The sequence below is a fragment of the Myotis daubentonii genome, chromosome 17 (assembly GCF_963259705.1).
Source record: "Myotis daubentonii chromosome 17, mMyoDau2.1, whole genome shotgun sequence".
Classification (NCBI taxonomy): domain Eukaryota; kingdom Metazoa; phylum Chordata; class Mammalia; order Chiroptera; family Vespertilionidae; genus Myotis; species Myotis daubentonii.
The window spans coordinates 42,289,525-42,306,103 of NC_081856.1; the positions used below are offsets into that span (position 1 = coordinate 42,289,525).

At 43.1% G+C, this 16,579-nt stretch overlaps 1 protein-coding gene across 8 annotated transcripts in view; it reads left to right on the forward strand.

Moving 5' to 3' along the window:
- The window catches only part of SNX31 (sorting nexin 31), a 40,706-nt gene extending 27,544 nt beyond the window's left edge, over positions 1-13,162 (forward strand). For 2 of the 8 annotated variants that reach the window (XM_059672089.1, XM_059672082.1), the window contains 4 exons: positions 89-202; positions 2,114-2,191; positions 9,072-9,128; positions 12,143-13,162. In XM_059672089.1, the coding sequence (XP_059528072.1) occupies positions 89-202; positions 2,114-2,191; positions 9,072-9,128; positions 12,143-12,238 (345 nt within the window). In that variant the 3' untranslated portion in view covers positions 12,239-13,162. Of the gene's footprint in view, positions 1-88; positions 203-2,113; positions 2,192-9,071; positions 9,133-12,142 lie in introns of all 8 variants that reach the window. The other 6 variants (XM_059672085.1, XM_059672087.1, XM_059672084.1 and 3 more) reach the window with 6 other exon arrangements.
- Positions 13,163-16,579: the final 3,417 nt, after the last annotated feature.

Sequence of the window (16,579 nt, forward strand, 5' to 3'; positions counted from 1 at the left end):
TAAGCCTCTTCTCTCACCCCCCGCATGCCTTGCAGCCTGTGCCACTTAAACTTCTATCAAATATCAAATCATGTCGTTTCCTCCGTAGGGGACTCTGCTGGACATGGACGGGCCCCAGCGAACCCTCAACCAGAACCTGGAGCTCCGATTCCAGTACAGCGAGGAGAGTCACTGGCAGTGGTTCGTCCTTTACACCAAACAGGTGAGTTCTCGGGGAGGAGCATGAAACCTGTGCTGAGATGCCCTCTTGCTCACGGGGGTGGACACAGCACATCACCCTAACCCTTGCTAATTACCAGAGTATGCTACGCACTCTCTTTTAGTGCTGTAACACTCTTTTTTAAATTTTGTTTTCTTTTGCTAGTCACCACAGCCTTCACGTCTATACTAATAAAAGGATAATATGTTAATTAGACTGGGTCAACCAGACATCTTCCTGACGTCCGACTTCCTTCCAGACAAAGCCACAGTGGCAGGGCCAAGGCATAAGTGGTTAGGGGCAATCAGGCTGGCAGGGGAGCAAGCAGTTAGGGGCGAGATCAGGCTGGCGTGGGGGAGCAAGCAGTTAGGGGGCGATCAGGCTGGCAGGGGAGAGCAGTTAGGGTGCAATCAGGCTGGCACAGGAGGGCAGTTAGAGTGCAATCAGGCCAGTAGGGGAGGGCAGTTGGGGGCGATCAGGCCGGCAGGCAGAGGTGGTTAGGGGCGATCAGGCTGTCAGGCAGAGGCAGTTAGGGATAATAAGGCCGGCAGGCAGGTGAGCGGTTAGGAACCAGGGGTCCTAGATTGTGAGAGGAATGTCCAACTGCCGGTTTAGGCCCGATCCTGCAGGATCCGGCAGTCGGACATCCCCTGAGGGGTCCCAGATTGGAGAGGGTGCAGGCCAGGCTGAAGGACACCCTCGCCCCCCACCCCAAGCATGAATTTCGTGCCCCCGGCCTCTAGTCAATTATAAACGAATTTAGTTACCATTCAGGGGTGGGGAACCTTTTTTCCTGCCAAGGGCCATTTGGATATTTAGAACGTTATTCATGGGCCATACAAAATTATCAACTTAAAAATTATCCTGCTCTATTTGGTTAAACATCTCATTAACTCACCTCTGATGCCTTGGCAGGGCCAGACGGCCTGCAGACCAGACCTGCCTGACCCCTGACTCACAGTGGCTTAAAGCAGGGGTCAGTGAGCTTTTCTCAAAGGGCCAGATGGTAAATATTTTAGGTTTTGAGGTTCATTTGGTCTCTGTTGCAACTACTAAATAGTATGAGACATTCTTAGGGGAAAGATAGGATGTTTGCTGAGGCAAGATTTGCAGTCACTTGGAGAGACAGAGAGTGATTTTGGTAGGGAAACCACGCTTCCTCCCCTAGAATGCTAAGTGCAATAGTTAAATATTTTTATGGTCTTTTAATCTAGGCTGTAGCAAATGAGCTTAAACCGCTATAGAGAGGGGTAATAAACATTTAAGGGACTCCTAGCGAGGTCTTATTTCCTTCGGAGTGTGGGTTTATTGATGTGCACTCAGGGACTGCTCTTGCAAAAGGCAGAAATGTGGCTCGTGTGCCTTACCTGTAACTAACTACAAATGAGGGTTTCGGTTCAAATCTCCTTGAAGTCCTTAAACAAAAGCTCAGTCTCTTTATATGCAATAAACCTTACCTGGTGTACAGCAGAGTCCTAACCTACACATCGATGTACATTGTATAGTAGTATAGAATCAGTCCGGACCTGGGGGACTCCATTAAGCATCCTTCCTGGCTGCATCGGCTCAGGGGGTGTTGCTGAGCCACTCCACGCCCTGATTTTGTGTAGGTTACACATGTGCACAGATAAACAGGGTTAGTCCTTATCAAACCCAGGGAAAATGATTAGTAATGAGATCCTGGCCATTTTTTCGTCGGCCTTTTAAAAAATGTACTCTAAATAGATCCACATACTGAGAAAATGTTTTGTTACATGTTAATTACATCTTATGCAAATTCATGGAAGTTAAGAAAGAAACAAACTCGCACTATTGAAGGGCAGAGCTCAAAAATCTGCCGGGTGGTGTGAGGAGGGAAGCAAGAGGAGAAAGATCTCTTACACTGAGAGACTCCTTTCTTTCTGGGTTTCTTAGGCTTTTTTGCTGAGCAGCTGCCTGAAAAAAATGATCTCAGAAAAGATGGCAAAGCGAGCTGCGGAGAACCCCGAAATGGTAAGTGCTCTTCTCTGTGTGCATTTTTCCCTTTAAGTTCCAACCATCTGCTGACACTAAACAAGGCTGATCCCTGGGCCTGGAGAGAGGACTTGAGCAGTGAGCTCCTCTGCCTTCTGATCGGCTCATTCTTTAGCATTCAAGCCGTTTTTCCAACAAGAATCATCCTTGGGTTGCTGAGAGCTCTCTAACCCTCTACACCAGGGGTGGGGAACCTTTTTTTTTCAGCCAAAGGCCATTTGGATATTTATAACATCATTCACAGGCCATACAAAATTATCCACTTAAAAAATGAGCCTGCTATATTTGGTCAAACATTTAATGAACTCACCCCGAATGCCTTGGCAGGGCCAGACCAAATGATTTGATGGCCCCTTATTATTGCAGGCCGGACATTCCCCATCCCTGTTCTACGCTGAATCCTGTTTTCCTGCCTTTTCCATAAAAGCTACATGATAAAGTCAGGGTCTTGAGCGGCCGGCCTATAACTCAGCAGCAATGACCCTATAGGAGCTCTGCAGTTTTGTCCCTAGAAAGAACCGCAGCCTCCTGACACTTCCCCTGCACCAAGTTAAAATGCCTGTAGCAGTTGGGAGAAGACATCAAGTAGGCAAGCTCTCGAGCCTATAATATTTCTCAATGTGAAATTAAATTTTGTTTTGCAAGTTTACTAAAGGCCTCACATCTCATCGAAAGGGCTGGCTGTAAAAAGGCTTCCTGAGATAGAGTTACTTTTCTACTTGCTTTGTCACGGCATGAGATAAGGATGCCCTAATAAGACAGGATAGTTTGATTTTTTTTAAGTGTTCACAAATACCAGTGCCTGGTTGACATTTATAAACAAAAGGCAATTCTTTTGCAGGATATCACCCCGACCTTTAAAAAGACAACAGAGAGCATTCGGAAATGTTTTCTAATGTTTTCATTTCAATGTAGTCTTTCATAAGAGGATGGGTGACACCTTCAGTTTAATCTTGCTCTTTCTTGACTGAAGATTTTTTTCTAAGAAAATAGTTTCATTTTACCTTTATTTCTCTTTCGAAGCTGAAAATGTTTTCCCAGGGAAAATAAAATGTACTTGCCTATTGGTGTTGAAACAATTCAAAATGTACTGGAGCAGCAAAGCAAAGCAATAAAAGAATCAAGGATGCTCTTTTGAGAAGAGTAAGAAAATCGAACCCTTTAGGCTCCAGTTATTATGTATGTAAAAAGGAGAAGAAGAAAAAGAAAATTAACTGAAGTAGTCCTATGAAAAGGGACAAGTACCCTCAAGTGTAGTTGAATAAAACGTAAGCTACTGGATGCCAAGGAAATAGTTGTACAATGACCAGCTAAAGAGTTTGCTCAATAATAGGAGAAGGTAGTCATCTATTTAAAGTTTTCAAAAAAAAGCAACCACACTAACTACATTCCTTAGAGCTGCACACAAATGGAAATGTACAGTTTATATGGCTGATCACAAAATCAGCATTTTAGCCAGTATTTATATTGCTTTATCCAAATACTCAAGTTTTATTGCCATAGACTTTTTTATTTTATTTTTTTTATGTTTGTTCTTAAAAAGACAGGTTAAGACCCTTCCTCTTGAAAATTGGGTTTTGTTTTTTTTTAAAATATATTTTATTGATTTTTTTACAGAGAGGAAGGGAGAGAGATAGAGAGTTAGAAACATCCATGAGAGAGAAACATCGATCAGCTGCCTCCTGCACATCTCCTACTGGGGATGTGCCCACAACCCAGGTACATGCCCTTGACCGGAATCGAACCTGGGACCCTTCAGTCAGCAAGCCAACGCTCTATCCACTGAGCCAAACCAGTTTTGGCAGAAAATTGGGTTTTCAAGAGGATGTTGTAGGGATAGTCCACATTTCAATCTGGAATGTCAGCTACAAATCCCTGGGAAGAGTGGGACCCTGGTGGGGAAAAATCAGATTAGCTGTTTGAACTTCAGCTGACTCTGGGCCTCTTCTCAAAGTACCATTGGTGAGAACAAGTCATGTTGTGGCTTAAAGGAGCCATATAAATGTATGACTGCTGGGGTGGCCTGTGGACATGATAGAGGGGGGCAAACTAAGGGGGGGGAGTGAGGGACATCTATAATATTGTCAGCAGTGAAAAATAAATAAAAAACGATAAATGTATGACTGTGAAATTCACTGCCACATAAAGTTTAAACTGATGCATATTGCCTAAAGAAGGATACAGAGGTCTCTATTTTGCAAGGCAGAATAGAGTCCAAGATTTTTTAAAAATCCTCACCCCAGGATATGTTTTTATTGATTGGAGAGAGAGAGAGGGAGGGGAGGGGAAGAAAGATAGAGAGACATTGATGTGAGAAAGAAACATCGGTCGGTTGCTACCCATACATGCCCCAACGGGGGATCAAACCAGAAACCTAAGTATGTGCCCTGCAGGGGAATGGAACCAAAACCTTTCTGGGGCAAATAAACGAGGCATGCGGTCGGCTGGCCGGGCAAGTTTGACATGCTTGGGACGCTCCAACCAACTGAGCCGCCTGCTCGGGTGATTCCAAGATTTTGATAATCATGAAGAATCTGGGGAGGGAGAGATAAACTGAGGAAACTGTAACCAAATGAGCCCATGAATAAAGCAGATGGTCCCTGGATGCATATTAAACAACACTGCTGTGTCCCAGTAAGAAGAAAGGAGAAAAGAGAAAATGTAGTGCCAATGTAAAGTTAATTGGCTTAGTTAGCTTTAGGCAGTGCTTTCAAAGGTAGATTTGAAACATTTATGAAGAGACCATTAAAATTTTAAGTCAAACAAATGTGCTAAAGAAAAATGTAAACAGTCAATAATATAAAAGTCATGTTAAACTCTTAAAGGCAGTATTAACTGCAAACAGAAGGAATTAAAAAATGCAATTACACTAATGCCTAAAGAAATTTTGTTAATATTTGCTACTTTTAGCTAGGACAGAATTATAAGGATTATTTTATTTGAAAATAGAGTATATTAGGAATAGGTTTGGCTACGTATCACAAAAAAAACCCAAACAAGTATCATTAGCAAAAGAAAAGTTTGTTTCTCTCTCATCCAAATGAGACTCAGAAGTAGGCAGTCGAGACTGATACGGTGGCTCCATGATTTCACCAGAGACCTTTCTGCTCTGCCGTCTTCAGTGGCTTTCACCTCATGCTCAAGACGGCTGCTTGAGCGCCGGTCATCACCTCCACATTCTAGGCAACAAGTCTGAGGAACGTGTGAAAAAGGACCCATCTCTTCTCTTTAAGACTTCATCTTAGAAGTCCCCCACAGAATTCTGCTTACAGCTCATTGGCCAAGAGTTAGTCACACCTCAGGCCCACACCTAGGTGCAAGGGAGCTGGGTTATTTAGTCGTTTTGTAGGGTATGTTTCTCAAAATAAATTCAGCTGTTATTGCTGTCAACACAAGGTCCCTGCCACCAAATCAAATGCTAACAGGACTCTCCAATCTGGGGTGCAGAAAGAGGAGAAACTTTATTTAGATGAACAGTTTGCAAACTAAGGAAATGCAGGTTCCAGTGGAAACTGAAAGTGCTCTCCACCAAAGCAAAGGGGAGGCCAGTCCTGGTCCCTGTTGGTTCATTTTTATGCAAATGAGGGATCTAAATGTGCACAGTTTGATTGGTCCAAATAGCACTGTTCTGATTGGCCAGAACTGTACATACAGATTGGTTATTATGGAGCCTCTCTGATCGGTTGTTAAAGATGCAAATGAGGATATAGCTGCACAGCTCCAATTGGACAGGGCAGGTCAAAATATGATTCCAGGAATTCCTTCGTAAGTGTAGGCTCAGACTGCAGAAAATGCAGCGCAGGAGACTTGGTGGCTCAGTCTGGGGCTTTTCCCTAATGTGCAGTATGTGTATTAGCTTCTGTAAACAATGACTCCTAGACTCTGATTATGACTGTGAGCCAAATTAATCGAAAGGAGTCCTTCTCAGCAGATATATTCCTTCTCACATCCCGCATTACTAAGAAAGAAGGACAGAATGGATAATGGAGTAAGCTACCAGCAAATATAAAATGTATGAAAGACACCAAGAAAAGGAAACATGTGTTTTATGCAGTAGAGGTATTCCTAAGGAGTTTCTCAATTTTGTGTATTGAACCATAATCTGAATACATGAGCGGTATCAGGAATACGCTGACGAATAATTTTCTGAATTAAAAAACAGGCCCGGCTGGCATTGCTCAGTGGTTGGTTGAGCATCAACCTAAGAACCAGGAGGTCCCAGTTCAATTCCCGACCAGGGCACATGCTCGGGTGTGGGCTCGATCCCTAGTGTGGGATGTGCAGGAGGCAGCCAATCAATGATTCTCTCTCATCATTGATGTTTCTATCTCTTTCCCTCTCACTTCCTCTCTGAAATCAATAAAAATATATTTAAAAAAAAAAGAAATAAAAAACATTGCCCTGGCCAATGTGGCCCCGTTGTTTGGAGCGTCATCCTATATACCCACGAAAGGTAGCTGGTTTGATTCCTGGTCAGACACATACCTGGGTTACGGGTTAAATCCCCAGTCATGGAACGGGTGGGCAGGCAGCTGATAGATGTTTCTCTCACATGGATGTTTCTCTCTATCTCTCCCTTTCTCTCTCTAAAATCAACTCTTTAAAGTATCCTGAAGAACAGTTCATATTTGTAATAATCCATACTTAGATGGTCTTATTAGTTTGTTCGCTTTAAAGTGCGTCCGACTCCCTAAATTGGTTTTCTGAGAAATGGCAGAGAATAAGATGGCCTTCTGCTTCCTGCTTGCCTCATACTTCTCACCCCTCCCAAGCTCCCATCACATAGACACTATTTTTCTCTCCACTTCGCTTTCATCCTGGGTAAGATCAGACCATGTAAAAGGCTGCCGGGCTCCCAGATGGGTGCTTTGAAGTGTGTTCCTGGCAGGCAGTGAGGAGGGAATGCACTAGGGGCAGCGCTATCTGATGTCGCAGCAATGCCAGCCTTTGAATTGCTCATCCAGTTCAGAAGACAGAAGTACAGATGTGTTGCAGTGGCAATGAGAAGGGCCTGAACATACAGGGGACAAAGTTTTAGAGAGCCAGGGGGAAGAATGATGCGGGAGTAAGTGGTTAGAATAGATTGTTAATAGAAATTACTCTGTTGATGAAGGAGAAAGTGCAGGAATACTGCCTTATGAAAAAGAATTAGCTTCCCCCCCAACTTTATTCCTTCTAGGATGTTAAATATTTAAAGCCTTATTGAAACAAGGAAATAGATTATGTCAGAAATCGCTTCACATCTGTAGTGGGTTCTCTTTTAGTTATTGTTACCTAGGGAGGGGGAGGGGAATGAGACTAGAGAGAGAGCAATTCTGAGCTCCCCCCAACTCTGTAGTTCTTTGCCCAAGATTATTTACAAGCTATGGTGTAATGTTGCAAAAGAATAATAATCATAATAGTAAGACACATAAAACATCAGAGCATTAATTTCTCATTTCTGAAACTTGATAACTGATTTTTTTTTAAATTGCTGAAATAGGCCTCAAATATATGAACTTTCTATTAACAATACTAACCTAAGTCCTATGCATATTTCAAAGCAATATATTTTACAACAAAATTAAGCTAACCATAGTTAACAAATAATGTTCTTTTGTGGTGTCCATGTTATTTATCCCACTTAATTGGAAATGTCTTGCTCTATACTCTCATGAATAACAAACAATAACAAACAACTTAATTAAATCACCCCTCATTCTATCCTTTCTGAATGCCCGTGTTTGCCATGCAGTGGTTAGAAACTGAGGACTTAGCATCAAGGAGTTTATTTGTTGGAGGAGAAAGGCAATTAGTAAAGAGACAATTACAGTTACAGAGTGATGAGCTGAGACATGCACATCATTGTTTCATAGTAATCCTCCTCTTTTCCTATGAGCCTAAGAACTCTTTCTCTCAAACCCTGGCTAGGTCGAGTGTACTGGCTATGCCACACAGTCCCTTTACCCTCCCAGGTTCATTCTTTGCTCTCTTCCAACCTCTCCGTGCCCTGGAAACTGACCTTTGTGTACTGTGACCTTGCCCTCTGATCTCTGACCTTGGATCATGCTCACCATTGGGGAAACCCAGGGAGAGTGGAGGGTAGGAGAAAAGTGAGATTGGGGATTTATTTCTCCACTCTGTCCCTCCTGAATCTCCGCCATTGGCACAGCCCTGTACAAGGGTCACGCTTCTGTGGGGGGCCTCTCCTCCCTGCTACGCCCCTTCCAGTACCACCTGCTCTCATTGTCCCTTCAGGGCTAGAGGGGGGAAGAATCACCCCCACACCCTAGTCCCTGGGGACTCCAGCATCCCTCCATTGATTCACTTTAATCCTGCCCACACCTCCATTAAATAGTTCCTCTTGAAAACTGTCCTCAGTCACCCCAAGAGGGTGCCATCTGTATTCTGCTCGGACCCTGACTGCTACATTGAGTTTACCTTATGAACTTGAGGTAGATTCAAGTGTCTTGAACTTCAGTCTGATTCTTCCCTTGACTAATGGTGCCTTTTGATTAATCAGAGCCCCCTTTGGCTTTGATTCAACATATGGATTGGAGCTCCGTGAATTATTTCAGGATTAGAAGTTCATTTTATTTTGGGTGAAGACCCTTTAGAATCTGTGTTAAATCACAATATCCATAGGCAACTACCAATGTTAAACATCAAGCTTCACTTAACTTTTGGCAACTCAATTACTGTATCACGTAGACACTTGCAAATAAAGAGGGGATTTGCAGATAACAAGTAGGTGTGCCTGCCAGCCTTCGGGGCCTTTAAGAGGATTATGGTGGAAGGGGAATGTGCTGGTTAAATAGGTTATGTGAGTGCTTGCTTCTCCAGGCTGCACTGACCACGGACATTTTCCTAATCTCTTTAGCAGATTGAAGTTCTGGATCAAGGCAAACGTAAAAAATACCACATTCAACAAAGCCAGGTCTGTGAGTAAAATTATGTAATGATACATTATAATTTTGATAAAGCTGCCATTTTCTCCCTTTAAATAACCAAAGTCATTCTACTTTTAATAATAAGCCAGAATTCTCCTTTTCAGAAGTTCTTCCATGTAGGTTAGGCCAAGAAGTATAGCCTGTTTATTGTTGGCGTCCGCTGCTCCAAAGGTTTCCTTAAACCAGCGGTCGCCAACCTTTCGGACCTCATGGACCACCAGTGGTCCATGGACCACCGGTTGGTGACCGCTGGATGAACACATTCATCCTCACCACCATCTTGTAAATCAGAGAGATTAAATGACTTGCCCCAGATTGCACAGTAATCAGTGGTGGAAAGAAGAAGGCATCTGACTCCAGAGCTGTGCCTGTAACTACTTTTGCTAACTCTTTCTTTCTAAGTTCAAATCCTAGAGTAGATGAATGAAATAAAGGTGACCTCTTAGTAGCATTTGAATGGAATTTATTATTGGTCCAACTCCTGTCGCAGGGTCTGCTATGTATATAAAAAATATTTAGTATAGCTTGGCCAGCTTGGCTCAGTGGTTGAGTGTCAACCTATGGACCAGGAGGTCACAGTTGGATTCCCATGCCTGATTGAGGGCTCGATCTCCAGTGGGGGGCATGTAGGAGGCAGCCAATCAATTACTCTTTCTCATCATTGATGTTTCTATCTCTCCCTCTCCCTTCCTCACTGAAATCAATAAAAACATACTTTAAAAAATACTTTGTATATAGGGATGGTATTCATAAGTATATAAGGTCCTTTCTTGAGTGAATAAGCCCAGAAAATTTAAAACAGATCCAATGTAAACTTCCTCTCTTTTATAATAACTAGAGGCTTGGTGCACGAATTCGTGCACAGGTGGGGTCCCTTGGCCTGGCCAGTGATTGGGGCTGATCAGTGCTTCTCACCCAGTCCCAATCAGGGCTGGCTGGTGGGGGGTCGGAGGCATGTAGGAGTCACAGATGTTGGCCAGCTGCCAGGGGTGGGGGAGTGGGGCCATGGGAGGTTGGCTGTGGGAGCACATTGACCACCAGGGGGCAGCTCCTGTGTTGACTGTCTGCCCTGTGGTGGTCAGTGCACGTCATAGCGACCGGTCTTTCAGGTCGTTCCATTCGTTTGGTCATAACGGTCGCTTAGGCTTATATATATAGATTTCTGGCTGCTTAGACCAGAGACATGAGATGAGAACTCCACCACTTACTGTGTGTCTCCATGCCAAAAAAAAAAAAAAAAAAAAAGTGTACAGGGGCTCCAGAGGCACTTACTAAAGTGAAGACTCCTGGGCCTCACCCCAAAAGATTGATGCAATAGACCTGGGGTAGGGGCCCTGCATCAGAGTGAATAACAAGCACTTCAGTGGGAAACGCTGCACCAAGCTTCAGTTCCTTTAACTGTAGAATGTACGGGGTAATCCATTTCAGCACCATAGTAACAGTGTAGAGCCGTGGTTCTCAGCCTTGGCTGCACATCAGCATCACCAGGGGATATGTGAAAACCAGTGATGGCTGGCTGGGGCCTGGCAACAGAATTTTAAAAAGTTCGCAGATGGTCTAATGTACAGCCAGGACGGAACCATCGCTCTAGGATAGTGGTTCTCAAAGTGTGGTCCCTGGACCAGGGGCATCAGCATCCCTTGGGTATTTACTAGAAATTCCAATTCTCAGGCCCCACACCTGCTGGATCTGAAACCCTGGGCCTGGGGACCAGCAACCTGAGTTTAGCAAACCCTGCAATTCGGTCTGATGCATGTTCAGATCTGAGAGCCACTGTCCTAGAACAACAGGCAACACCACACACAGCACGACTGCGATCAACATTGATGCTAATTCAGTTATCCTCTCAGATGAACAGCAGTGCCAGCAGGCAAACCAAACCTCCTTCAGGCTCTGGGCAGGGCCAGCATGGGGAAGGGGGCCTGGTGTCCCACCATACTGAATTCCAACCTATTTCAGCAAACCTTCCTCTTTTCTTCTTCATTGTTATTGTTTAGTTATTTATAAATTTTTATTAAAGTATAGCTGGAATACAATAGTATTCTACTCTCAGGACTATAGCATAATGATTAGACATTTATATGCCTTATAGCAAACCTTTCTATAGAGCTGATTCTGACCCAGGAACTGTTATAATTACTTTCCATATATAATCTATTTAGTCATCATAACAGTCCAGGTACTCTTATTATTATCCTTAGTTTTTTAAAATTGATTGATTGATTTTAGAGAGAGGGGGAGGAGAGAGAAAGAAAGATTTGTTGTTCCACTTTTTTATGCATTCATTGGTTGATTCTTGTATGTGCTCTGACCAGGGATCAAACCTGCAACTTTGGCATATCAGACGATGCTCTAACCAACTGAGCACCTGGCCAGGGCTTATTATCCTTGGTTTATAGCTGAGGGAACTGAAAACACACAGAAAGGTTAAGTAACTGGCCCAAGGTCACACAGTTGGTAAATGATGGAGCCCGTGCTCAAACCCAATGTCCAAACCCAAGTTTATTCCTTTAACCACTTGGCCTCATAGAAAACATATGTCAGCTGATCTGCCATTGAGGTGCCAGTATTTATTTCACCAGGGCCAAAGCATATTCTCCATGGCCCCTGTCTTTGAGATTTCATAAATATTGAAGGCTGATTTCTCACTCACTAAAGGTTTATAGCAATCAGAACCTCTTAAAATTACATTTTAAGTAAAGATTTGGGGTGAAGTTAAAAGTTGAAAGTCACATGGCTCTAAGGGAGGGGGAAAAGACAAGAGAGGCAGATTCAAGTGTGTCCTGGAGACATCCCAGTGCTAGGGTTGATCTGAAAAGGGCTACCTTGACATACCAGCAGGGGGCGCTCTCAGCCCTAAGTGTAGCTTCTAAAACCATTGCTTAAACTGATGTAACTTTCTGTTGCCTTTTAAATATGAAAATCCTTGACTTTGTTATTGTTGTTATGGAAATTATTTCCTCCCATATATATATTTCTGACCTCTCTGTTTACTTCACAGCAGAAAGACTATTCTAGTTTTCTACCAAGAACAAGCAAGATTAAGACAGCTGAAGGTGACTGTGTTTCGGGGACCCCAGAGGAAGAAGGTCTTTGAAGAGAAAGTCTCACTTTCTAAAATGTCCTCTAAGGCTGTGCTGACCGTGCTTAAGCGTTGAAAGTGAGCTTCCTGCCATCAGTAACAGAAATTTGACCCCTTCCTATTTTTGTGACATTAAGATGGATCCTCTTCGTCAAGACTACTTCAGAACTTTGTTAAACTCAAGATGAAAAAGAAATGCTACCCAAAGCTATCCTGTTTGTTTTAATGCCTCATAAATGACAAATGGCAAATCCAAATCAATTAGTAAGAAGCTTGTTCTTTCCTCCATTCCCCTAAAAGAGACGTTTACCTGGCTCCGTGTCGTCTTTTATATGTTCCGACACGACACGAATGAAAGGCTCAGCATAAAGCACTATAAATGCATTTGGAATGAAGTTCTGAAGATGACTCATCAGCTGAGGAAAAGGTGGCTCTAAGAAATGGAATCATTGGAAAAAAAATTAGGACTTTACTGGTGTGTCCACAGCACCAGAGCAAGGAGGAGAGGAAATATTGATTTGTTTCCTTACATAATTCTGAGCCTACTACTGTGGGTGTTACTCAAAGTAATACAGAGTTCTCTATTCCTCCACTCTTGTCATTGTATTCTGCCCTTAGAATACTAAATTCGGTTCAGTGGTCATCATGCTATTTTGATTATTTTTATTTTGGAAAGCAATGGGTATCAGTATCAGATACCTTATAAGTCTCTTAGCTTTACAAATACGTATACTTAGTCACTAGATTTTTGCTTATCCAGTTTCAGTTTATGATGATAATTAATGTAAAATATATAGAATTATGACCGCAATAAGGGAGAAGGACAGAAGAATCGATGAAATGTAATTAGATGAAGTGTAATATTCTGATGTTCTTTTCTAACTAGGTTGTGTAACTAATGATGCAATAAATATGAAATATATTCCAGTGAATATAGAATTTACTGATGGAAATTATCCGAATAATAATTTTGAAATATAGATCTATTAAAGCCCATAGTATTTACAAAGCAATGCCTCTAGCCATAACTTCTAGTACCATAAAGTTTTATATTTCTGTTTTAGACTGTAGTAGGAAATTTTGGCAGGGGACATCATAAATACCCCACATCATCCGTGGTAAGTGTATTAAGGGGTTAGAATGCATTTTTAGATGAAAACGGAAACTTATCTACTATTTGGCTAATTTAAGAATAGTCGAAGCCTGTTTCTTCTTTTTTCTAAAAAAATGTATTTATTGATTTCAGAGAGGAAGAGAGAAGGAGAGAGAGATAGAAACATCAATGATAAGAGAGAATCATTGATCGGTTGCCTCCTGCACACCCCCTACTGGGGATTGAGCCTGCAACCCAGGCATGTGCCCTTGGCCGGAATCAAACCTGGGACCCTTCAGTCCGCAGGCTGACGCTCTATCCACTGAGCCAAGCTGGCTAGGGAGAAGCCTGTTTCTTTTTAATAGCAAACACCTACTCTGTGTAAGGGACTATTGTAGACACTAGGACTGTAAAGAAAAATTGTATGGGGGAGGGGGTGAGACAATGTATATATTAGGTTGAACTATATGCACTTGCTGTTGTGGAGGCCAAAAATAGTTGACTGTTGTCAATTTGTTATGTTTCAACTTGACACACAAGAGTGAGGAATCCCAGGCAGCGTGAAGTAGGGGTCCAATGTGGAGTATGGGCCTGTGTGTGAAGGGAATTTGGGGACGGTCAAGAAAGCCCAAGGGGAACAGGGACTTTGAAGAAAGAGTGGAGCCAAGCGGAGGCCGAGTTGGGGCACACACAGAAAGGGAAGAGGTGGACACCAGCGGGAGAATGCGCCGCTCCGTGCTAGCAGTTTTAGGTTCAGGGAGCAGTCCGGGGAGAATGCTCAGAGGAAGAGGGATCAGTGTGCGTGCAAAGGCAGCACCCTCATCACAGAAGTCAAGCAGTTTATCCCTTATCTGAGGGTGGCAGACACAGAAGCATGGTATTTGTTAATTCTTTTTAACACGTAGAGATGATCATCAATAATATCAGAATGTGAGAAGAAAATACAAGTAATGAAGGGTATTCACAGTATATTCTATGAAGAACAAAGGAACTGGGATAGTAGAAAACAATTCAAAATTTACTTTGCAAAATGGCATGTTCTGTTCTTAACAGTTTTGTTAGCCTCTTTTGGGATTACTGGGCCTGTTTTCACCTAGGGGGAGTTGGTGGGTTGGAATCACTACTGGGTCAACACCTATCATTATTGGGTAAAAAGTCTGAACTCCAATTGCCAGAGTGGCTTTCCCCGCTGCAGGCCCTGGGAGAAGACGCCCATCAACCCTCCCGGTGGGGACCTCAGTCTTCAGGTGGCATTGCTGGGGTGTGACCTTCCCAACAGCACAGAAGACATCAGGCAGCGCATGACCTTTATAAAGGTAGGCAACTCTGGCCCTAGCCGATTTGGCTCAGTGGGTAGAGCATCAGCCTGCAGACCAAAGAGTCCCAGGTTCGATTCTGGTCAAGGGCACATACCCTGGTTGCAGGCTCCTCCCCGGCCCGGGCCCTGGTCCGGGCGTGTGCAGGAGGCAACCCATCGATGTGTTTCTCTCACATCGATGTTTCTCTCTGTCTTTCCCTCTCTTTCCCACTCTCCCTAAAAACCAATGGAAAAATATCCTCAGTGAAAAAATAATTTAACAACTAAAAATTAAAATAACAATAATAAAAAGGTAGGCAACTCTTGAAATCCTTCAAGTCACTTCTAAGGGGTGTGGCACGGCTTGGGAAATTACCAGTATAGTCTTCAGTCTATAGATTCGCTCCTCATTACCCCTGCAAAACGGTCCCCAGTCAGCCAGATTTTCTCCGGATACATTTGCATGCACCAGTATCACTTCTCCCACATCTTCCAGACATGCATCTTTGTTTCTACTGCTGCTCATGCTCCTAAAATAAACTGGCATAAGCTCTCGGCCCATAGACAAACACACTTGAGTTTGAAAATCTCACCAGAATCACAACGAGAATGAAGGGCAGAGCTGAGTAAACGGTGGTGAGGCCCAAGGCCTGAACTCTCCGGGTCCTGTGGCAGGAAGCACATGCAGGCTTTGTGTGAGGACCTGACATGCTCGCCAAAGCCAGGTCTCGGTCTAGGCCAGTATGCGCTAAGCTTATGGCTTGCACACGTCCCCCCACGGAGGATGGGGAAGCAAATTTTATGTTCAATATCTAAGTTAGAAATCACCTTGATTTCACCCTCAAAGTAAATTTGAGAAGAGCTAAGGGATCTTAATTTGTGGAAAACCAAACAGGTGCCAAGCCTTGGTGAGAAAATCGTGGCCAAATTGATCCTACAATACAAAGCAAAACAAGACTCAGCAAAGGAGACCACTCTACTTTTCTGGATGCTTCTCGGTCATCCCTCCTCCTGCAGTGTGTGGTCAGTGGTCCCCCGGGCTGCTGAGGACTTGGGATGGTGGGAAATGGAAGGAAAAGAACTTCTCTCCTTTATTACACTGGTCTCAATCCTATCATCAGTGATCCCAGGGGAAAAAATGTTAAGAAATTTGGTGTAATTTTTAAAATATGTTTTTATTGATTTCAGAGAGAGGGAAAGAGATAGAAACATCAATGATGAGAGAGAATCATTAATTGGCTACCTCCTGAATGCCCCCTACTGGAGATCGAGCCAACAACCTGGGCATGTGCCCTGGCTGGGAATCGAACCAGTAACCTCCTGGTTCATAGGTTTGACACTTAACCACTGAGCCACACCAGTGGGGCAGAAGTTAGGTGTATTTTGATGGCTCTCATCACCCCAAAATCAGATGTGCTGAGTTAACTTACAAAAAGTATGGGATGGGTAACTGATAATCCCTTATAAAATGGCTTTTAATCCTTATGTTTGTAGTCCCCTCCCCACCCCACACACTTTATTTTTTTTCTGTGTTAATCTTTTATTTATTTATTTATTTATTTATTTATTATTTTTTAAAATATTTATTGTTAAAGTATTGCATATCACACACATTACTGAGGTATAATTGCACTCGGCATATAAATTACTTTCTAATAGCTATTTGTTGTATTCTTTGTTATTGTTGTTGTATTCTTAAGAAGTAAGTCATTTGTATAATGATTTTCCAGGCAAGAAAAATTAGAGCTTTAGGAAAAGTACATGGTGAACTTGGGTCTTTGGTGTAGACCTCCCTAGCCCAGGTCCTTTCTGTAGGGCAAAGTCTGTAGCTCACCATAGGAGCTTTGCTTGTGTAACATCTTGGAAAAGGCTAGGCATTCAGTTGATTTAAAGGCACTGACACTAGGGCTTTTGCACTGTTTTGCGCTGAATGTGGTTTCTCTCCTGGAAAATGGGAACACAGAGT